General features: G+C 46.7%; 1 protein-coding gene across 4 annotated transcripts in view; it reads right to left on the bottom strand.

Annotated features, from left to right (window-relative positions):
* LOC135503713 (myotubularin-related protein 13-like) overlaps window positions 1–24,041 on the bottom strand; it is a 155,722-nt gene continuing 131,681 nt past the window's right edge. The window contains exons 22-42 of one of the 4 annotated variants that reach the window (XM_064921860.1): window positions 22,694–22,889; window positions 22,361–22,488; window positions 20,904–21,079; window positions 20,541–20,674; window positions 20,248–20,449; window positions 19,877–20,073; window positions 16,566–16,706; window positions 15,545–15,628; window positions 13,989–14,063; window positions 12,686–12,864; window positions 11,716–11,892; window positions 11,108–11,209; window positions 5,470–5,655; window positions 4,291–4,417; window positions 3,844–3,974; window positions 2,654–2,878; window positions 2,460–2,567; window positions 2,056–2,246; window positions 1,816–1,903; window positions 1,583–1,714; window positions 1–1,416 (exon numbers count right to left, since the gene is read on the bottom strand). In XM_064921860.1, the coding sequence (XP_064777932.1) occupies window positions 1,318–1,416; window positions 1,583–1,714; window positions 1,816–1,903; window positions 2,056–2,246; window positions 2,460–2,567; window positions 2,654–2,878; window positions 3,844–3,974; window positions 4,291–4,417; window positions 5,470–5,655; window positions 11,108–11,209; window positions 11,716–11,892; window positions 12,686–12,864; window positions 13,989–14,063; window positions 15,545–15,628; window positions 16,566–16,706; window positions 19,877–20,073; window positions 20,248–20,449; window positions 20,541–20,674; window positions 20,904–21,079; window positions 22,361–22,488; window positions 22,694–22,889 (3,078 nt within the window). In that variant the 3' untranslated portion in view covers window positions 1–1,317. The remainder of the gene's footprint in view (window positions 1,417–1,582; window positions 1,715–1,815; window positions 1,904–2,055; window positions 2,247–2,459; window positions 2,568–2,653; window positions 2,879–3,843; window positions 3,975–4,290; window positions 4,418–5,469; window positions 5,656–11,107; window positions 11,210–11,715; window positions 11,893–12,685; window positions 12,865–13,988; window positions 14,064–15,544; window positions 15,629–16,565; window positions 16,707–19,876; window positions 20,074–20,247; window positions 20,450–20,540; window positions 20,675–20,903; window positions 21,080–22,360; window positions 22,489–22,693; window positions 22,890–24,041) is intronic. The other 3 variants (XM_064921866.1, XM_064921871.1, XM_064921879.1) reach the window with 3 other exon arrangements.

The raw sequence follows: 24,041 nt of genomic DNA, 5'->3' as shown, positions 1-24,041 counted from the left end.
TTCAAGTACTCTTGATTTATAAACAAAACCAAACATTAGTATCAATGCAAAACATGGTACAAAAGACACAGTAACATATAGCTTCTGAAATGACTTTGATGCTCTTCTTTTGCTTTGTTCTTTCAAACTGGAAGGTGCAGACAACAGATGAAACAAAACACCGTCTGACTGATTGATTTAAAAGTCCTTACGACAGAGCCTTTCTGGATATTCTGAGAACGAGTCGACTCCTCTTCATCTAAAGACACAATGGCTCAGTCAGTCTCATCAAAGGTAGGAAACAAGGTCACTATATTGGCACATAAGACATGGTCTTAGTACAGTTACAATTAGAAAAGCATACACACGTTATATATCAAATAAAATACAAATGGAATATCACATGAGTATTTACATAAAACATTAAGCCACCACACTTTAACAATGAGTTACTCTTAATTAAAAAAAAATAATTTACATCACAAGAACAAACAAACTGTTATCCATGAGTAAAAAACATTCATAGTGTATGTTTAAAAATAGAGGACATCACTTAAATATAAAATGTCAGAAAAATGTGTTGAACTTTAGTGTTTTCTCTCTCTTCCAATTTGTCTTGATAAGGAAAAGGTCCTTTTATACATCGTTATAAAGTAATGCCTTTTGCCTGGCTGTTCGCTTCAGTAAGAAAATCTATCATTCTATATGGAGTGCATATTATAGAACTAAGTGCAAACAAATTGCCTTGTCATATTGTGCATTTTCAAAACCTCCGTTTTTGGTGGTTTAGACCTTTTGTCAAGCAGCAACACCTTTTGCTCATTGTAAAATATCTAATAAAAATTCTCCTGTATGTTTTATATATTTTCATTTATATATTGAACCCACAGTTTAAAATGGCCAGTGCTATTGCTTTTATCTATTTACAACTGAAATGGCATAAACTATCCTTAGTAGTGCTCAGCCATCCGTTTCAGCCATTTACTTTTCACTATAAGTGTTGATCCCTGTAGCAGTAACAAGGTACAGTACAGAGAGAGCTGACGGCAGAGACCAGGACACATTCATCAACTCCTGCTAAAGCTGTCAGGCAGACAGAGTGAAGACTGCCTGAAGTCCTGCAAGGCAGCAGGATGGATGGATGTACGGCATAGCCTCCACAAACAGGCACTTAGATCACTGTGGTCCTCATGTTAAAGCCACTCCCATGGTGACTGAGCTGAATATGCACTGTATATATGTGCCCACAGTCTCTGCCCTCAGCCACCTTGCTGCACTTAGTGTTAATGCAGTGACCTGACCACATCCCGACCACGCCCTGGCTGGGGAGTTCAGAGGTCACGCGTCGGAGATGCAGCTCTGGATCTTATCCATCCACTGATGGGCGCTCTGGGCATCCGAGGCGCAGAAGTTGTACACTCGCTTGGTGGTCTTCAGCTGGAATGACAACACCCAACCAATGGTTCAACAGTGACAGGAGAGATGGGATGTGACATACAGAGCCTGATACTGCCATGGCTGGAGTGTATTCTACCACAGAACACAAGAAAAGATCACAAGATCACAAGCAGACAGAGGAATGGAGAACCAGAGAGACACTCACGTCGAAGAAGGCCTTCTCACTGATGTGTTTAGGAGCTCCTATGGTGGGGGTGGCGATCAGAGCTGACTCCACCTCCGCCAGGTCAATGTGGCCCCGGCAGTTAGTGTCCTCCCCCGTGTCGTAGTACCTCAGCTGGGACAACACACACACACACATATAACACCACTGGCATAGGAGTGGAGACATTGTCTGGAACAGACTGGTAGCAACATGCAACATGCTGTAATACTCACTTGGTGTTTTGTAATGTCCAAAACAAACCAGCGAGGTTTCCAGCCTTTCAGCAGTGCTCCTCGTTTGTAAAGAATCCCCTCAAACGATCTGAAAAAAAACACCATTCATTTAGAACATCTGCTTGGTAGAGAGATTCTGTCTATGTGTCAACGCTTTACAGAAGAGTTGGGTGAGGAAACAGGACTAATTGGAAGTCCTGGTCCCTGTTTGCCGTCTCTGTGCTGGGAGTGGAGACCCACCTGTTTTCCTCGTTCTTGGGGGTGAACTGGTTGTAGAGTGTGGCGGCCCGGCGGTTGACCCCGTTAGTGGCAGTGGGGCTGCTGTCCTCCCCCAAGCCAGTGTCAGGCAGGTGCAGTATGGAACGTCTCTGGAACGCCTGCAGACTGGACGTGGGGATCAGCCCCGAGGTGGACGCAGACTGCTTGCGGAGCTGCAAAACAGACAAGACAGATGGAATAACAAAAGCCATGAAACATTAGACAAAACATCCTCCCGATGGTCTGTCACAGATTGACGACTCAAACAGTGCTGTCTAGCTGAACCGTCCAGTAAATGAGCGGAGTTCAGGCTAAGTGAGGTTTATGGGAAACAAGGAGTCGGGGCAGAGGAGAAAACATGGGAAAGTGTGTTGTGTTTGTCTAACATTTCCCTCCTGTTTGAGGTCCTCCTGGATACTGACTCGGACCCTCTCCAGAGTGGCCTGCCACCTCTCTGGTGCTTGGCTCATCTCCCCCTCCAGCCGCTCTATGTCCTGCAACAACAACAGGGCTCTCATCAGTGTCAGGCACATAGTCAGGCATGGATAACATCATCCCAACTCAGACTTTTAGAACTCACAGCCAGGAGCTTGGTGATGGCGTCAGGCTGGGCGCGCCCCACACTGCTGTAGCAGGGCCACACGATCCTCCTCTTGCTGGTGGCGATGGTGTCCGTCTCCTCCATGCTCTCCGACCTGACAGCCAGCATCCTCCAGTCATAGGACGGGCCTGTGCACAGGGTCTCCCCCGTGAAGAAGTCCCACTTCCTCAAAGCAGGGATGCTGATAGAGGGCTTGAGCACCGGCTAAATAACATATGAAACAACAAAAAACAACTTATGATAATCTGATATGTTTACACAGATAACACATGAGACAAATATCTATTTTGGCTAGTTTGAAATCAAGTGTGTAGAGTAGAGTTCTTTCCCCAATGATGTGAATCTGTCCAATCTCTCAGTGAGCACACCACTGTCAACAGCCAGTGGGAAAGAATGTGGCCCACCGGACCTAACACTTCCCCGAACACTTAATCACGCCGGGGCCCGGGGTGTACAAACACGCAGGCTGTTTGCCTCCTTCTGATTTATACGCCCCTGAAATAATGGGTACAGCCGCCGCGATCGCTGGCCAGCGGGAAGAGGATTTACGGTTCCCATGAACACAACTAACCCATTGGGATGGACTTTGAAGTTGAAGACCAGACATATGCCAAGACAGGGTTAAACAGCAACATCAGAAAGTCCCTGTCAGGGAGTTGGAAGAGGCTAAGCGAGACGCTTCCTTTACGACCACAGACATTAAAAGATCCCGAACAACACTGATAAGAAACTGCTAACAGAGTTCAGCTGGGCTCTCCTGGGCCTGTGACTCACGGTCTTCATCGACATCAACAGTCTGCTATAGAACATTCAGCAGGACTGGGAGAGGAACACTGGAAGGTCATCGCAATAAGGCATCATCTGGTGCAAGAGAGTGGCAGACTGGCCATCCATCATTGTGGATGTCATCTGGGAGAGATCTGAAGTTTTAGCAGCTGGACTGGCTGCTCTGGAAAGTGCGAAGATCCCTGTGTATCTCTACTGAGGACGTCCAGAACAGGAGAACATGGGTGTGCGTAAGTGTGAGTCAGTGGGTGAACTAGAGAAAAGGCCATTGGGGATCTGGCTGACATACACAAACAGAATGAAGTACCAACGCTACGTATCAGAGATGGCAGCAAACTTGCTTGGGGAGTTGCAACACACAAGACACACAAACAAGCAGTCACCTCAGCCTCTGTGGGACTGTACAGGTAGTTGAAGAACAGTGGACTCCTCCGGTGCATTCTGCTGATACACTCCCAGATACAGACCCCCCTCCTGGCCTGCTTGTCTCCCGGCTTGTCCTCCAACAATGTGCCTTTTGAAGAGTGAGACAAAGACGAGGTTGTTCAACAGGCCGAGACACACTACCACTATTAGCTGACAAATCCCTGATCTGAGATAAGAGATAGGATCTAGGTAATTTAGAAGTGCTTCACTGCAACATGTCAGTATCCTGAAATACCTGACCCATTACACTATCATTACACACTATCATTTCACAGACAGAACAGTAGTTTCAACACTCTGCCTGTTGAATCCCGCAACTCTGCCAAAGACTTTAAATACACGTACAGATGTCAATGGCCTTACTGTTAAATCCTCCCTTTACACTGTATTTGTACTATACCGACCATGCTCCAGGCGTTCGTAGTCGGAGTCCAGGAGGAAGTTCTTGAAGCGGTTGGAGATGTAGTGGTATGCCAGGAACTTCAGATAGTGCTGATTAAACTCAAATTCCAAGGGGCACTGGTCCTGGATCTGCAACGAGGAGAAATGGCGAGAGAGATGGCGATGGCGAGAGAGAGGTGGCGAGAGAGAGAGAGAGAGAGAGAGAGAGAGAGAGAGAGAAAGGTGACACATTGTGATGGCTGGAGCATGTCCCTGTGTTATGACTACAGATGGGTCCGTTATGACTACATACACTCCCCATTACTGGTAGAATTAAATGGAGACCAGGGAGCAAAGGCCAGTGACTGACATCATCACTCTCAGACAAAAGCAGGGCCGAGCGAAAAGGCAGCGGTCCAGCAATGTGCAGCAGTGGCCAAGCGAGAGGACCTTGCCGCTCTTTTGCATGTTTCGGGCCACCTGGGCGTACTGGCGAAAACAACAGCTGTGTCTGAGATGAGGAACTTCTATTTTCAGAAACTCATCAAACTCCCTCTTCCCCTGTTTATCGCACTTCGGCCCCAGAGAACCTCTGTCAGGCCTCCTTGGCAGACGCCCCTCCAGTTACAAAAGACAAACTCAGAAACTATGTGTTGATGTAAGTGTATGGGAGTTGGCCTGCCGGACCCTGGGGGAGACAGAAAACACAACGTTCTCTAAAGTTAGCATTTGAGCATGTAAAACCCAATCCACTTCAGCTGCACCCTCCTCCCCTCCTCCTCACCCCGCCTTCCGAGGAGAGAGACTTTTAATCCCCACAACTGCAATTTTCCCACTCGGTGCTCTTAACACTGAGGAAATGCATAGGGGATGGTGAAAAACACTAGCACGGAAAAGCACAGCACTGACCGTGGGGTTCACAGACCATCTGGGCAACAGCCCTGCAGCTGAAACTCCCCAGCGTACAACTCTGTCTAAATTACTTATCCGATGTGGGGATTGCAGAGTACAAAAAATCAACCGAGTCCATAGATAATGACAGCTGAGTCTCTCTCCTCCTCCGCCTCCTCTTCTCTTCTCTGAAGGAATGTGATGAGCTCACGGAGGAGGTATGGTGGGAGGGAGGGAAGGGGTTGAAGAGGGGTGTGGACGGGGGGTAATGAAAGGGGTGTGGGCCTCTGAGGTGGGTGTGCAAGGCTTGCCTGGTGCACGCAGTCCAGGAACTGCAGAAAGATGGGCGTGAAACCACTGCCCTGGCTGCTGGGGGTCAGGTTGGAGCGCTGGCTGAACTTGTGGCCGAAGGACAGCCACTCCTTCTCCAGCAGCACCTGGAAGCCCTCCAGAGTCCGGTAGAAAGGGTCACTCAGCAGCTGGACCAGGGACACCACCTGGAGGGAGAGAGAAAGGGAGAGAGAAAGGGAGAGAACATCGGCAAGAGAGTCACCGAGAGAAAAAGCGCGAGAGAGAGAGAGAGAGAGAGAGAGAGAGAGAGAGAGAGAGAGAGAGAGAGAGACGGGGGAGTTAGAGGGTGGGAATGAAATAAAACTCTTGGAGAATTTTAAAACTCCGAAGACTGACTAAGCTGCCAACTGTCAATTGCGTGACAAGGACTTAGGATTTCTGTGACAGAGGGGTAGGTGACGAGGAGAGGTCTCCATTCACCCCATTTTCCAAACCAGTAACCTCTGTTCTCCCTGGACGTTGGTTACACTACTTTCCTGTCTATGGTTTGAATCCTCTCCCTCTATGTGCAGTGGGACGGTTATGGCTGATATCTGTAAGAGCGTGTCGTCTGACTGCACACATGCTGCCGGCACTTGGCCTGGATCCCTCTCTGTGTCAGCTAGCCGATGAACCCTGATGCATGTGGAATGAATGAGGGAAACAGATTGCACTCCCTCTCTAGAGCACCACTGTACCCTCCAAAAAAACAGAGCAGGCTATGCAGGCTTTCTGGAGTTGGTGAAAAGTCCTCTTCATCACAGCCCAGCGGTCCTCCCCAGTACAGACCTAAGCTCCAAAATGACCATAACACCATCACTGAAGAGGGGGCTATTAGAAAGGAAAGAGGGGAGAGCGAGAAACACAGGCATCTGCTTCTCCTCCGCTGGGTGTCTATGAGTTGGTCAGGAGATGAAGAGCCAAGGCATATGGGGCCCATTTCCTGGAGTAAGGCTGATCAGGCCCCACCGTGATGAGCAAGATGCTCTGGGCCTGACACGTGCCAGGCACGGGAAGCAAGGCTCCTCCAGTGCTTTTACACGACAGCCATGGGCTTTACGGGCCCAGTAAACACATTGGGAGGCCACGCGCACAATGCCATCCCCAATAACACACGCTCACTTAACAGGTCGGCATGGAAAATGTGAGCTCACAGTGCAAAAATGTGACAAAACGCTGAGCGAACAGGAAAAGAAAAAAAGACGAGGATAAAAACAAGCTTGTGTTTAAGTTACTCTCCTAAAAAACAGAATCAAGCACTTTCACGATTGAAATCAGCATACAGTGACATAGGGCCCGACAGCCTGAGCATCGTTACACCACATTTCAGCATGGTGTACTAACCAGGTTGTCTGGTAGTGTAGTGCCAGAACAACTTTGGAAATAAGTCGTTGAAACTAAAGGCGTAGCTGTGTGTTAGACCTGACGACGTGATGACCTATTTCCTTACCTGTAAGTGTAGACCAGGGTTGTCAAACTCATTTTGCTATGGAGGCTGCATACAGTCTTCAACGAGGTCCCGGAGGGAAAATGTGTTATATTTAGTCAAAATTGGCCCCTATAACCATCGTTTAAAAAACATTCTACGCTCCCCGACTGTCTAGCTTTCATTTCATTGATATACTACCGTTCAAAAGTTTGGGGTCAAGTAACATCAAATTGATAAGAAATACAGTGTAGATTTAGTTAATGTTGTAAATGACTATTGTTGCTGGAAACGGCTTATTATTTTAATGGAATATCTACAGACATACAGAGGCCCATTATCAGCAACCATCACTCCTTTGTTTCAATGGCACGTTGTGTTAGCTAATCCAAGTTTATAATTTTAAATGGCTAATTGATCATTAGAAAACCATTTTGCAATTATATTAGCACAGCTGAAAACTGTTGTTCTGATTAAAGAAGCAATAAAACTGTCCTTCTTTAGACTAATTGCGTATCTGGAGCATCAGCATTTGTGGGTTCGATTACAGGCTCCAAATGGCTAGAAACAAATAACTTTCTTCTGAAACTCGTCAGTCTATTCTTGTTCTGAGAAATGAAGGCTATTTCATGGGAGAAATTGCCAAGAAACTGAAGATTTCATATAACGCTGTGCACAACTCTCTTCACAGAACAGAGCAAACTCACTCTAACCAGAATAGAAAGAGGAGTGGGAGGTCCCGGTGCACAACTGAGCAAGAGGACAAGTACATTAGAGTGTCTAGATTGAGAAACAGATGCCTCACAAGTCCTCAACTGGCAGCTTCATTAAATAGGGCCCGCAAAACACCTGTCTCAACGTCAACAGTGAAGAGGCAGTCGTGGTAGGCGACCCCCGTTATGCTGGCCTTCTAGGCAGAGTTGCAAAGAAAAAGTAATATCTCAGACTGGCCAATAAAAATAAATGTTTAAGATGGGCAAAAGAACAGACACTGGACAGAGGAACTCTGCCTAGAAGGCCAGCATCCCGGGGGTCGCCTACCACGTCTTCCCTGTAACGCACAGCGTTGAGATTGCCTGCAATGACAACAAGCTCAGTCCAATGATGCTGTGACACACCGCCACAGACCATGACGGAACCTCCACCTCCAAATTGATCCCGCTCCAGAGTACAGGCTTCGGTGTAACACTCATTCCTTCGACAATAAACGCAAATCCGACCACCACCCCTGGTGAGACAATACCGCGACTCGTCAGTGAAGAGCACTTTTTTCCAGTCCTGTCTGGTCCAGCAACGGTGGGTTTGTGCCCATAGGCGACGTTGTTGCCGGTGATGTCTGGTGAGGACCTGCCTTACAACAGGCCTACAAGCCCTCAGTCCAGCCTCTCTCAGCCTATTGTGGACAGTGTGAGCACTGAGAAAGGCCTCTTTAGTGTCCTACGTTTTCATAACTGTGACCGTAATTGCCTACCGTCTGTAAGCTGTTAGTGTCTTAACGACCGTTCCACAGGTGCATGTTCATTAATTGTTTACGGTTCATTGAACAAGCATGGGAAACAGTGTTTAAACCCTTTACAATGAAGATCGGTGAAGTTATTTGGATTTTACGAGTTATCTTTGAAAGACAGTGTCCTGAAAACGGGATGTTTTTTTTTTTGCGGAGTTATATATACAGTATATCACAAAAGTGAGTACACCCCTCACATTTTTGTAAATATTTGAGTATATCTTTTCATGTGACAACACCGAAGAAATGACACTTTGCTACACTGTAAAGTAGTGAGTGTACAGCTTGTATAACAGTGTACATTTGCTGTCCCCTAAAAATAACTCAACACACAGCCATTAATGTCTAAACCACTGGCAACAAAAGTGAGTACACCCCTAAGTGAAAATGTCCAAATTGGGCCTAATTAGCCATTTTCCCTACCCGGTGTCATGTGACTCATTAGTGTTACAAGGTCACAGGTGTGAATGGGGAGCAGGTGTGTTAAATTTGGTGTCGTCGCTCTCACACTCCCTCATACTGACTGGTCACTGGAAGTTCAACATGGCACCTCATGGAAAAGAACTCTGAAGATCTGAAAAAAATAATTGTTGCTCTACATAAAGATGGCCTGGGCTATAAGAAGATTGCCAAGACCCTGAAACCGAGCTGCAGCACGGTGGCCAAGACCATACAGCGGTTTAACTGGACAGGTTCCACTCAGAACAGGCCTCGTCATGGTCGACCAAAGAGGTTGAGTGCATGTGCTCAGCGTCATATCCAGAGGTTGTCTTTGGGAAATAGACATATGAGTGCTGCCAGCATTACTGCAGAGGTTGAAGGGGTGGGAGTCAGCCTGTCAGTGCTCAGACCATAAGCCACACTGCATCAAATTGGTCTGCATGGCTGCCGTCAGCTGAAAGCCCGCAAATAGTTTGCTGAAGACAAGCAGACTAAGGACATAGATTACTGGAACCATGTCCTGTGGTCTGATGAGACCAAGATAAACTTATTTGGTTCAGATGGTGTCAAGCGTGTGTGGCGGCAACCAGGTGAGGAGTACAAAGACAAGTGTGTCTTGCCTATAGTCAAGCATGGTGGTGGGAGTGTCATGGTCTGGGGCTGCATGAGTGCTGCCGGCACTGGGGTGCTACAGTTCATTGAGGGAACCATGAATGCCAACATGTACTGTGACATACTGAAGCAGAGCATGATCCCCTCCCTTCGGAGACTGGGCCGCAGGGCAGTATTCCAACATCATAACGACCCCAAATACACCTCTAAGACGACCACTGCCTTGCTAAAGAAGCTGAGGGTAAAGGTGATGGACTGGCCAAGCATGTCTCCAGACCTAAACCCTATTGAGCATCTGTGGGGCATCCTCAAACGGAAGGTGGAGGAGTGCAAGGTCTCTAACATCCACCAGCTCCGTGATGTCATCATGGAGGAGTGGAAGAGGACTCCAGTGGCAACCTGTGAAGCTCTGTTGAACTCCATGCCCAAGAGGGTTAAGGCAGTGCTGGAAAATGATGGTGGCCACACAAAATATTGACATATTGTACTCACTTTTGTTGCCAGCGGTTTAGATATTAATGGCTGTGTGTTGTTATTTTGAGGGGACAGCAAATGTACACTGTTATACAAGCTGTACACTCACTACTTTACATTGTAGCAAAGTGTCATTTCTTCAGTGTTGTCACATTAAAAGATATACTCAAATTTACAAAAATGTGAGGGGTGTACTCACTTTTGTGATATACTGTATATACACACACAAACACTTTTTAAATCGATTTTTTACTCAAACCACCCGTGGGGCTGGATTGGAGTTCGGCCCGTATTTTTGACACCCCGGGTGTAGACGTTTCACTTGTCAGTTTCAGCCAAGATGTCTCTCTTTTCCTTTTCTTCCCACTCTCTCCCACCCTCCCAGTCCCTCTCCTACACCCAGTCCCCCACTCTCTCCTACCCTCCCAGTCCCTCTCCTACCCTCCTACATCCAGTCCCCCACTCTCTCCCACCCTCCCAGTCCCTCTCCTACCCTCCTACACCCAGTCCCCCACTCTCCCAGTCCCTCTCCTACCCTCCTACACCCAGTCCCCCACTCTCTCCTACCCTCTCAGTCCCTCTCCTACCCTCCTACACCCAGTCCCTCTCCTACCCTCCTACACCCAGTCCCTCTCCTACCCTCCTACACCCAGTCCCTCTCCTACCCTCCTACACCCAGTCCCCCACTCTCTCCTACCCTCCCAGTCCCTCTCCTACCCTCCTACATCCAGTCCCCCACTCTCTCCCACCCTCCCAGTCCCTCTCCTACCCTCCTACACCCAGTCCCCCACTCTCCCAGTCCCTCTCCTACCCTCCTACATCCAGTCCCCCACTCTCTCCCACTCTCCCAGTCCCTCTCCTACCCTCCTACACCCAGTCCCTCTCCTACCCTCCTACACCCAGTCCCTCTCCTACCCTCCTACACCCAGTCCCTCTCCTACCCTCCTACACCCAGTCCCTCTCCTACCCTCCTACACCCAGTCCCTCTCCTACCCTCCTACACCCAGTCCCTCTCCTACCCTCCTACACCCAGTCCCTCTCCTACCCTCCTACCCCCAGTCCCCCTCTCTCTCCTACCCACCCTCCTACATCCCCAGTCCCTCTCTTCCACTACTCCTGCTGGAGAGAGGCAGTGTGTGTGTGTGCTCGTGAGGCTCACCTGTGTGGTGATGTCCCAGCCATCCTCCAGACTCAGCAGGACGGACGAGCCACTGTCCAGCAGCTCCACCAGAATCAGGGCCAACTGCAGGAGCTTGTGAAGCTGCAGGGAACACACACACACACACACACACACACACACACACACACACACACACACACACACACACACACACACACACACACACACACACACACACACACACACACACACACACACACACACACACACACACACACACACTTCATGCCGTTAAGCTGTTCCTGTGAAGACGGTGTGGAGCCTGAGCAGGGCGTCTCCCAGATAATATTGTTCTGTAGTTTATGACACATTTAATGCAGGGCCATACGCTGCGAGGGTCACTATGATAACAATTTGGTGGTTCTCCCATGTCTGTTTGTATCGTTATCATTTCCCTTGGAAAATAAGCTTATTGGATGAGGAGAGAATATAGGATGAGGTCAGAGTCACACAGAAAGAACATGGAGAGCACGCCGCTGGCTCGTTGTCACAGATCTGTGGGTCAGTGAGTTGTTGTGGAAACCGGAGGAGGGTGTGTATGCATGTGTATTGGTGAGTGTGTGTTTATGTATTTGATGGGAGCTCACCTGAAGGATCCACTCAGAGTCCTCCAGGGCTTTGAAGAAGGAGTCCTGTGTGTCTGAAGACGTAGCGCTCGGAGCACAGGCCCTCAGCAGCTTCTTAAAGGCACCTTTGATCTGGCGCGTGTCAGCAAAGTCCACAGGCACCAGTTCACAGTTCAGAGTAGAGTCCAGTTTGAAGCCCTGACAAAACAGGAGAAATGTCAATGAAAATTAACAGTCCCGAGAGTCAACTATCACAGGTAGACGCAGACATTAAAAAAACACTCTGAAAGACCGATTAAAAGACACGTAAAACTGACTGACAAAAATTAAAAAATGTTTAAAGCAGAAGACAAAGATAGGGAACATATTAAATACTTGGGACGTACTGTATGAGGTAAGAATAGGGCTTCTGTTATGAAATGAAGTAGAAGTTTCATTTAAGAGAAGACTGTCTCTGTCAATGTGGCCACTGGCCAATCACAGCCACCCGCACAGCTGGCGACTCCACCACGCTCACATTTATTTATAACCTCTTCTAGCCAAGGAAAAGAATATCAATTTCACATTCAACACACACACACAAACACACACACACTGCTCCACTCGAACAAGTCACTGAAACGAGCAGAACGTTCCAACAACAGTCCACATGTAATATTATCAGAGATGTGGGACTGTATTAATAATAAATCATCATTTTGATTAATTGCAATCAAGAGTCCCCTTATCAGTTTGGAAATGTAGTCTGCTGGAACAAAACAGTGGTTACACATTCTAGACTGGAGTGACCTGATTCCCCATCCTGTAAAAATGTACCAGCCCTCACATAGACAAATACTCCATAACTCTGTGGCACAGTCTAGCCAGACCCCTACTGAGAATTTTACCTGAAGGTCCCAATAACAACAAAGCTTTACGTTGAACACACACACACACACACACACTATATACTCAACATCCCCTAAAAGTTTGGACCCAGCTGTTGTCTTACCCTGAGGTGGGACTTCTCTCCAAAAATGTAGAGGGCAGCCTGCTGTTTGAGGAGCTGGGCATGCAGGCTCTCGCTGCCTGCAGGGGGCGCCAAATCCTTCCCTGCCAGCCTGGCACCAACATCGGTTGCAGAAGGGTGCTGGCTGAAGCGGCTGCTGGAACGCAGGCTGGCCCAGACACCTGCAACAACAGAGAGAGAGAAGTACAGTTAGAGTTGGCACTGCAGGCCTGTAGAGGGCTGGAACACACAGGCGCTAACCAGCCTGGTTCAATACTCATGTGCTCCTCTGTCGTTATCTTTGACATGACAGTGTATGACCACAGAGAGGGGTTGGTTAAGTACAAACAGCCGAGACTACCATACCGGGGAAACAGATAACGGAATGATAATGACAGAATGGCACATAGCGACATGAAGACTACAGCATATTGACACATTGAAGAATAGAATTTGGACTCAAATCTACAGGCACAGATCTATTCATTCACTAATCCAAGGGGAAGAAACTGAACGATGCTCATTTCTCTTTGACAAACCACTCCCACCAAGATACCTACAATAAAGATCTGTATATGATAGAACCTTTTGTGATAAACCATACTTCCTCTGCTTTGCTTATGCTGTTGTTACTGCCCCTAGGGGCCCTGTCTGAGCCATGCTGTAGATCAGGAAAAGGACACCACATTTAGCATTTAAGCAGCTTTAGCATGGAGTACATCGTCCAATTAAACTGCCGGATATCAATTACAACAATTTATAGTGAGCTCTCAACCAATCAAACCATCAACCAATAGACAGGTAACTTACATTCTAAATCCTATCTCGGCTTGAGACGGCTAGACACACATTGAATACACTGCAGAGGTTAAGCCAAGAGGCCTCCTCCCCGAGCTGCCTGTCATGACTGAGCTGGGCCAACAGTACCTCCCTTATGGCCAAGACTGCTGACTGACCACATCCACAACTGCTGAGACATCACATTCAGTGACAAGTTGCCCACATTTACCCTGAAGTGGACCACAGTCAGATTATTTTCCAGCAGAGAAGAACCACAGCCTTGCCCAAGCGCACCAAAAGAGGAAGCAATGGGTGAAACTAGGAATCTCTACAGAGATACTCCTTATTACTCAAAAGAGAGATGAGCACACCGGACACAGGATACGTTTTTAACTGTTACAGAGGCATGAGTGTGGGTTACATAGAATCAATGACCAGGAAATAAGAAGATGATGTTAATGAAGAGGGTTGGAGAAAGAGAGAGGGGGGGGGGGAGATCTGAAGAGAGTAGACATATCCACTATACCTTGATTTTGGATTCTCCCCTTAGTGGCAGGTTTTTGGTTTGAGTGAGTGAATAGCTTATCTCTGTACCCAAGCACTGGCAGGTAATGGATGCGGGGTGAGGGGGGCACAGAAAGATCACAACATCAGATGGACATAACATACCAGCACACACTCAATCCCCCAACCGTAGGGGCAACATAGTGCCGCACACAGTCATAAGGTTACCTGGGGGGTTACATCAAGGGACCAGGATATGGGTTGACTATGTTTGTTTATTCCATGTGCAACTCTGTGTTGTTGTTTGTGTTGCACTGCTTTGCTTTATCTTGGCCAGGTCGCGGTAGTAACTGAGAACTTGTTCTCAACTGGCCTACCTGGTTAAATAAAGGTGAAATCAAATTGAAATGGGGAGCTAGGCTCCAGACTTAAGAGACCAACAGGGTTGGATGGTGGAAAGATATGAAAACCAAAGGAAAATATGAATTTGCAATTCAGTCTTGAGATGAACAGAATGGAGGTAACATGCATGACATTGTAGACCATTGAGTTAAACACTTTATAAACTAAACACGCTGAAAATAAACAAGGACTTCTGCAGCATAGCACACGCAATCAAAATGTGGTGCCAACCAAGAGCTCCCTTCCAGAGAGCTGAAAGAGCTGTCTTTATTTCCTCCTTCCTTACTGCTGATGCGCTCTTAAAGTGGCAGCACATGGTGAAGGCTCCGTGCAGGGTTCCACCACAATGTTGCTTAAAAACGAAGAGACGATGATGAATATCCCACAGAAGCCATGCTACTGGAAATATTTGAAGATTATTAAGAAGACAAATCAAACTCCACTTAATGCTGCTGGCAATGACCTTGAAAGTCACCTTTGGGTGTAGCAATCTTGTGTTTAAATATTACAGGAACTGTGGCTAACTAACCTAACAATACACTTATGCACTTCAACTTCCAGAGAAGATTACGCAGACAGCTGCATACCAATAACAGACATCTTATAATTTCCAGAAAATCTAGGACACATCTTCACTGGACATACCAGACTACTAGGTCACATTTTTCTGGTAAGATACAACTAGGCCAAGTTCAATAAGAGTTAAGAGATCAACAGATCAATAAACAGATCAACCTCCTTGTTAATATTACACTAACGATGGGATGTCGGAGACCACAGCATGTGCTATATTTGAAACGGAAACTGCTCAGTGTATTGAACTGGGCCATGCAGTCATTTGCCTAACGTGTCATTCCACCCCATACCATTACTGTAAACGGTCAGGAAACTCCAGTGAAATCCACGTGCATTATGTGCTCCTCCTATAGGATGTTTACCATGTTGAAGTGGAAATGTGTCAATCTGTTCATATGAAGTTGTGACCTTCAAGCATAGTGCACGAGTGGGGCACATCTGCTGCCCTAATGAACATGTAGCACACAGACCATCACCATGTGTATTAATGGCAAATAAAGCTGAGTCATAGACCAAACGGGGGCCAGTTTATTTCCAGAACTGCGGTTGCAGTGTGATATACTGGACTTTGAGGAAGTGACACGTGGGCACAGCACTCACCTCCTCTGGCAAAGCTGTTGGAGAAGGGCATGTCCAAATGGACGGGAGCCATCTTTGGTATTCTAGATGTCCTCCTTTCACTGCCTGAAGAGGACACACAGGCATGAAACGGGGATAACACCACCATTCAGCTGTAACCAGGACAAACACAGTAACACAGACCCAGAGAGGACAGGGAATGAAAACCATGCCTGGATGACTAACCATCTATATTTGTCAGACACAGCATCTGAAAACATAACTACCCAACACTGTGTCTCAGATACTTCCCAAAATGGACACAGACCTGGGAGATTCGGCCAGATTGAACGCAAGCAGGGATTATTTAAGAGTTAAACGAGGCGAGCGAACAGAGTTGCATTACCTACATTTAGGAAAAATACTGATTGCTGTGTTTCAAATTAGGCCTAAGCCTTGGGCTCACACTCGACAATCGTGTCCCGTTGCTTAAGTTCCAATCAGCGGATCTGAACATAATCAGAAAGTCTGAAGCTATCAAGCCTTGGGAATCCTATTTCCCCCTTTAAGACTATTTGATCACTGCAGACCTAGATCTTAAAGCTGGGAGATGGAGATGGATGCCATTGACATTGATTCAGGGTGTGTTTTGATCCAGTTCCCAGAGACTAAAGATCTATTGTGGTTACATGGGAAACAGAATCCCGCTGACTTTGCGTAGGGTATGTGCTGGTCACACAGCTCTCTGGACTTCCACTCGGCGGTGGGGTGAAGTCTGGGGAGATGGATGGAGGGTGACCCCTGGGTGTCCTGTTCCTCTTACATAACCACAACATTGTGCCGCAGTTCCTTCCAAACACAACGGATACAACATAAATAACAGGCAGCGGCCCAGAGGAAACCTCACTAAGATCATCAGCAGAATAAAACTGAAGGAACGAGAACAAACACACAAAAACAATAGTGACAGAGTGGGAAAAATACCACCAGCCTAGAGCAGGACAGAATCCAGAGCGGAGCCCATAGCAGAACAGAGCCCAGAGCAGAACAGAGCAGGGGATACCTGGTGAGAGGCCGATGAGAGAGCGGTTGGACAGAGTGTTGCTGCCGTTCAGTTTGAAGTAGACAGGGATGGAATTGAGGATGGCCTGTAGATACTTCTCCTGCTCCAGACTACTGGACAACTCTGAAGAGTTGGCAGGGGCTAGAGGGAGAGGACACCAGTCATTAGACATATTCATCATCAATGGTCAAAATTGTATAACATGACTGTGTAATGCAAGTCCTTTAAATTCCGTACGGTGTACGCCTTACGAGAATGGTATCAAAAGGTTTCTACAGGTGTGTGTAAGACATGTACAGTACCAGTTTGGACACCTACTCATTCAAGAGTTTTTCTACACTGTAGAGTAATAGTTCTAATTCTAATCCAAGATGGCGCCAAGATGGCGTAGTCAGACGTCTTTTGTCTTGTCGTGTCCTGTGTACATATTTTTTCTACGCATATATTTTGTATATTTTTCTTAACGTCAACTTCAACATACTCTCCTGCAATCCGCCTCACCCAATGTGGTATAGATCTGCTATTTTCTTTACTTTTGAACCGGAACCCCCAACAGAAGCTAGCCAGCTAATGAGCTAGTAGTCAGCTAGCCACTGCTAGCGGTCATCAGCAACCTTTAGCCCGGACAACTCTCGCCAGTCTGCACAGCGCGACTCAAACCAGAGCAAATCGGACTTATTTTTCTCCATATCTCTGGATTCCTACCACAAGCTCCGAACCTTTCCACCTGGATCATCGCAGCAACTAGCTAGCTATCTGATTGGCTTCTCCTGGCTAACGTCTCTGTCCCGAAGCAAGAACCAATTAGCCTGGAGCTAGCCTATGCTAGGCCCATCTACCGGCTAGCCAACGAGGTCCATCAGCCACTCCTTGGGCTACGATACCCATTTTGCCAAATGGCCTGGACCCATTTTACTGTCGACATGGAGCCCTGCTGACCCATCACGACTGGACTACCGACATAATTCGCCCGAGGTTTTTTTTCAACTGGCTCCTCCGTCGCGACGTCCCCTGAATGCCCATCTGCTATCCACGGCCCGCTAGCTGTCTAGAGCATATCGGACTGTTAGCTGAAGAGGCACATCGGACAAATTCTTTGGCCACTATACCTATTTTGCCATTTGGCCTGGACCCTTTTACCACGCGGAGACCTGCTGATCCATGACGACTGGTTTGCAGAAGTAACAGCACAAAGGGGCTACAACAGACTTCTTCCGTCGCAACATCCCTCTAAGGCCCTTCTGCTAGCTTGCTAGCTCCGGCCCACTAGCTGTCTGAATTGCCGTGTCTCCGGCCCGCCGAGCAACTCACTGGACCCCTATGATCACTCGGCTACGCATGCCTCTCCCTAATGTCAATATGCCTTGTCCATTGCTGTTTTGGTTAGTAATTATTGCCTTATTTCACTGTAGACCCTCTAGCCCAGCTCAATATGCCTTAGTTAACCTTTTTGGGATAGGTGGCAGCATTTTCACTTTTGGATGAATAGCATGGCCAGATTGAACTGCCTCCTACTCTGTCCCAGATGCTAATATATGCATATTATTATTAGTATTGGATAGAAAACAGTCTGAAGTTTCTAAAACTGTTTGAATGATGTCTGTGAGTATAACAGAACTCATATGGCAGGCGAAAACCTGAGAAAAAATCCAACCAGGAAGTGGAAAATCTGAGGTTTGTAGTTTTTCAACTCAGCCCCCATTGAAGATACAGGGTGATATTAGTTATGTACTTCCCAAGGCTTCTCCTAGATGTCCACAGTATTTAGAACCTGTTTTGAGGATTCTACTCTAAAGGAGGGGCTCATAAGGGCTCTTTGAGTGAGTGGTCTGGCAGAGTGCCACAGCCTCGGTGTGGCGCGCTCACGTGAAAGGTAGCTACGTTCCACTTCATTTGTACAGACAAAGGAATTGTCCGGTTGGAACATTAAACATATCAAAATATAGTTTTTATTTGAGATTCTCTAAAGTAGCAACCCTTTGCCTTGATTACAACTTTGCACACTCTTGGCATTCTCTCAACCAGCTTGATGAGGAATGCTTTTCCAACAGTCTTGAAGGAGAGCCCACATATGCTGAGCACTTGTTGGCTGCTTTCCCTTCCCTCTGCGGCCCAACTCATCCCAAACCATCTCAACTGGGTTAAGGTCGGGTGATTGAGGAGGCCATGTTGCAGCACTCCATGACTCCATCTTGGTCAAATAGCCCTTACACAGACTGGAGGTGTGTTGGGTGATTGTCCTGTTGAAAAACAAATGGTAGTCCCACTAAGCGCAAACCAGATTGGATGGCGTATCGCTGCAGAATGCTGTGGTAGCCATGCTGGTTAAATGTGCCATGAATTCTAAATAAATTACACACGGTGTTACCAGCAAAGCACCACCACACCATCACACCTTATCCATGCTTCACGGTGGGAACCACACATGTGGATATGATCCGGTCACCTACTCTGTGTCTCACAAAGACGCTGCGATTGAACCAAAAATCTCAAACAGACTCATCAGACCAAAAGACAGATTTCCACCGGTCTAATGTCCATTGCTCGTGTTTTTTGGCCCAAGCAAGTCTCTTCCTCTTATTGGTGTCCTTTAGTCGTGGTTTCTTTGCAGTAATTTGACCTGATTCACAGTCTCCTCTGAACAGTTGATGTTGAGATGTGTCTGTTACTTGAACTCTGTAAAGCATTTATTTGGGCTGCAATCTGAGGTGCAGTTAACTTTAATGAACTTATCGTCTGCAGCAGAGCTAACTGTGGGTCTTCCTTTTCCTGTGTCTGTCCTCATGAGAGCCAGTTTCATCATAGCACTTGGTTTTTGTGACTGCACTTGAAGAAAGTTATTGAAATGTTCCGCCTTGACCTCCATGTCTTAAAGTAATGATGGACTGTCGTTTCTCTTTGCTTATTTGAGCTGTTCTTGCCATAATATGGGCATGGTCTTTTACCAAATAGGGCTATAATCTGTATACCACCCCTACCTTGTCACAATACAACTGATTGCCTCAAACACAATAAGAAGGAAAGAAATTCCACAAGTTAATGTTTAACAAGGATCACCTGTTAATTTAAATGCATTCCAGGTGACTACCTCATGAAGCTGGTTGAGAGAATGCCAAGAGTGTGCAAAGATGTCAAAGGAAAAGGGTGGCTACTTTGAAGAATCTCAAATATATTTAGATTTGTTTAATACTTTTTTGGTTACGACATGATTCCATATGTGTATGTAGAAAATAGAAAATAGTAAAAATAAAGAAAAACCCTGAAATGAGTATGTGTGTCCAAACTTTTGACTGGTAATGTGTGTCATGTACCTGTTGAAGATTGGTTCTGGGACTTAAAGAGTCCCACCACACTCTTGCCGTGGAAGCCTCCGGATCGCAGAAGCACAGCTTTGGTGCGGGGGTGTTTCCAACACACCACTGGCAGGCGGTTGTGTCTGTAACAACGGGCCACCTTCTGCAGGCTGCTGTCCTGCACCGACTGGGGAACCACCAGGAGCCCTGGGTAACTGTAGGTTACACACACCATCAGCCCATTCAGCATGGAGACCACTACTGGGACACCTATGATGGCAGTTTAATCTGATACAACCAATACATGAACATTGAATACACCTCTGAGCAATACACATTGCCCATGGTGCCAACTTCTTATCTGATGCGACAAAGTGTGTTGTGTGTACCTGCGACAGAGGGAGTAGAGTCTGTTGACTGCAGTGACTCTGAACTGCTCTCCTGTCTTAGAGCGGGAGGAGCTGGCTGTGATGGTGCCCAGGCCCAGCCGCTGGTAGTCACGGAAACACGCCCGCTCCACCAGCTGCTCCATGGTGGACCTCTCTGACGCCCTCAACGTGCTGATGGGGGGTGGCTCACCCTCATCTGACACTGGAACACACAAGCAGGTCAGGAAACTCTAGCTCGTCAAAACTCCACTCCTCTTCTTCCTTGTAGGAGTTTAACATCAGTCTGCTCCTACCTGAGATGTCATCATCCTCGTGCCAGGTCATCCGACTCCCTCTGTCGTTCTTCTTCAGCGTGGTCTGACTCTGACGGCCCATGGTGATCATCCCAGCTCTCTTGGCTCCTTTCACAATGGTCTTGGACAGCGTCCTGTGAGGAGGAGGATAGAGAGGAGACCGGAACATCATTTATCATGTCTGATTCCAGCGTCAGATAAGGACGATTTCTAAACACTTTCAGGCAGTGTCTGTTGTGGGATTTATTACAGGAACCTTTCAAACACATAATGGGATTTGCCATCCAAAACAACTTTAACAGAACATTGCCGAGTTGACTAGAGTGCGTCACTGTGCGCCACTCAGACAGAGGTGGGACTGACCTGAAACCCGTGTTCCTCTCCTTCTGTTTGGGAAGGATGAGTTGGGGAGCGGTCTGGCCTGCGGCGAAGGCAAATGTGCTGAAGATGGACTGAGGGTAGCGGATCCTCTGGACGTGTTTCCTGAAGACCTCCACCATCTCTGAGCTCACCTCCTCGTCAAACGCCACCTTGATCAACTGGAGGGGACACAGGATGCATCAGGGAACCTGTGAGCTCATTGCCTCCAGATTAAACATATGGCTTTCCATGGAATGTCTGGAAAATAATAATGCATTCATAAATCAAAATGTCTCGGCAGATATGCACATCTGTGAAGCCCCAAAACCTCGGCATATTTCTATTCACATGTTGTTGTTTCTTTCCTCGCAGGGAAGCAAATACTAATAATTGCAAATCGGAAACAGAATGTACGGAATGTTCACATATTTCACACAGACTGTCTTTCCAGAGTGAGGTCCGCTTCTCATTGACCGCCCTGACCCAGTAGTCCCTCCTCTCCCCATCCATCCCTCCCCCAACATCCCACCAGTTCCTGCCTGAGGAGAGGAGACCTAGTCCCCCCCCCCCTGCTCTCCTGTGGATCCCCAGCAGCCTGCAGCTCTCAATAAAGGCCTGATAATGCACCCCAGACTTAGAAACAGCCCTCTGGCCAGGCTTAGCAACACACTCACACACTCTTGCTCGCTAACACACACACACCCACAAGCCCAGCTAGGCCAAGTGACCCCCTCGCCACATAAAGGCCTGTTTTATTGTCCGTGTTACTAAAAAGATAGGAATGAACCATAGCAATTTTACAGCACTACATGAATTGTGAAAGACCAAAAACATGTGCACGTTTGCCTTTTTTTCTTCTTCAAATCAAACTCAACATAGGTTACTTGTATAACTTCCAAGAAATGTATTGATATCAGGCTGGATATAGGGCAGAGTCTGTAGCATATGCATTCCTTTAATCTCTCCAAATGTCACAACTGATCAGTAATTCTGGCTTCTCTGTGAATCTGTTGTACATGTTCTGCAATCTTACATATGGCTTGGGGCAAAAGGAGGGAACACTCACATACTTGGAAAAACTACGTTAAAATCTAAGAAATAGGACTTAATGAGAGACATGGGAACAGTAAACATGTCGTCGCCCATGAATGACACATGGGCGACACATTTCAGTTAATTACTACAGCAATCAGTGGGCAATCAGTGTAATTTGGGCAATCAGTGTAATTTTGTAAATGGTGGATCTCTATGGCAAGACACATCATTCACCCAAGTTACGTCAAAATCGGCCCAGTGCGGTCTGAGACAGACTAATGAACGAATGAGCGGAGACAGATCCACGAACTGAGACAGATCCCTCCACTATGAAATCAATAATGGAAAAGCCCATAGCATCATAATCACCTCTTCAATAATGTACCATCATCATCATCATCATCAGGAGTAGGTGTGTGTGTTACCTGGAAGGATGCCGAGCGGAGCTGCAGTCCCTCCTGCATGTTCTGCTGCAGTTGATTCTGGACGCTGATCTTCTTCTCCTTGGTCAAGGTGGACACTGGGAAGCTCCTGATCACAGCCTGCTCCCCCACTACACACACACACACACACACACACACACACCACCTCAACATATACTTCTATGCTAATGTACCTCATCCACACAACATAGTCCAAAACAGGCTTCATCTCAAATGATACCCTATATACATTGGGAATCCCAAAGTGCACTATCAACTTCTTATGCGGTACCTCAAGAAGGAAAAATATAATTAGATGCTAGCTGGATGACTTACCTAGTGGGTCGTGTGGGGAGCCCTTGAAGATGATGCGGTAGGAGGTGAGGAAGAGGGCTCCCTCTGCTGGCAGGATGTGCGGTCCCCCGAGCACCCCCCCCGTAGCCTCCTCTCTGCCATCAGGGTCCAGGACCACTCTAAGACCCTCCGACACAAACTCTTCACCAGGGAGCAGCGCTGGGCGCAGGATCTTAGGCTGGGTGGCGTAGAGGATGTACATGTCAAACACACTCCATCAGAACATACTGCATGTACTGATACCTGCACGCACACCATGTACTTAAGCATGTCAACTAGGGCTGACCCCATTTAGCTGACTGGTTGATTGTCTGGTCGGTAAGCTGTTGGTTGAACGAGATTTCTTTAGTCGAACAGTCACTATTTTCTTTCCTTCATGGTGGACAAGAAACCTGTCTGATTTGCGCCTGTCTCAGTGGACTAATTCATTGCGGAAGATACGGGATGGCACCGTCTATCACTCTAAGATATTTGATACTGAAATTGTATATGATCATATTAGTGCAACAATAATAAATCAATTGAATATTATTTTTTAACAAATTCGCATTCTCCCGAATTTGATACAGTCGCTGTCCGCGGTCCTGAAATAATCTTCAATGCAGAGTAGAATATAAATGTGCCTCTTTATAAATCATCCATATATATCTACAGAAATAAGACAGGTCTTGCTTCTGTTGCCTGTTTGAGTGATTAGTTAATAACCTAATGATTCCATGAGGACCAAGCCTCATGCAACAGCAAAATGTCAAGATAAAGCAATTTCACAGATTCGGCTGTTTTTAAATCATTGCTATGCTGTAATTTAAGCTTTACATTTTTGGGGGGGGGTTTAGTACAGACTGGTATTACTTAATATATTTAGTGTTGTTTACACTGTTCCAAACAGGCAGAAAAATTATAACAGCACCTGTTTGTCACACATAATATGTACCCAGCTCTCACTCCTGTAGCCTCCTTTTCCTTGATCTCCTTACTGTTATTATTATAATCATCATTATATTAATAAGTAATGTCGTGATCATTAGTGGTCTAGGTATATTAGCCTTGTGTAACCACCATCGAGCTGTATGCAAAAAGAGCGTGTCCTGTTTAGTCTTAATACCATAACTTACTAAGGCCTATATTTCAATATACAGTATAGGCTACTGTATCAATCAATCATTCGTTCATGAAATCACAGCATACGATAACATTCATGTTTTGAAATGCAATCAAGCATTTTCGTTTTAAAATTAAATAACAAAGGAAGCTTTCAATAATTACCCCAAACAACAAACCACAATTCATGAATGCATGCAACTGTTTTTAGTCTGCTGTAATAAAGGCT

Source organism: Oncorhynchus masou, chromosome 2 (genome assembly GCF_036934945.1).
Source record: "Oncorhynchus masou masou isolate Uvic2021 chromosome 2, UVic_Omas_1.1, whole genome shotgun sequence".
Lineage (NCBI taxonomy): Eukaryota > Metazoa > Chordata > Actinopteri > Salmoniformes > Salmonidae > Oncorhynchus > Oncorhynchus masou.
This window is presented reverse-complemented; position numbering and strand designations above follow the sequence as displayed.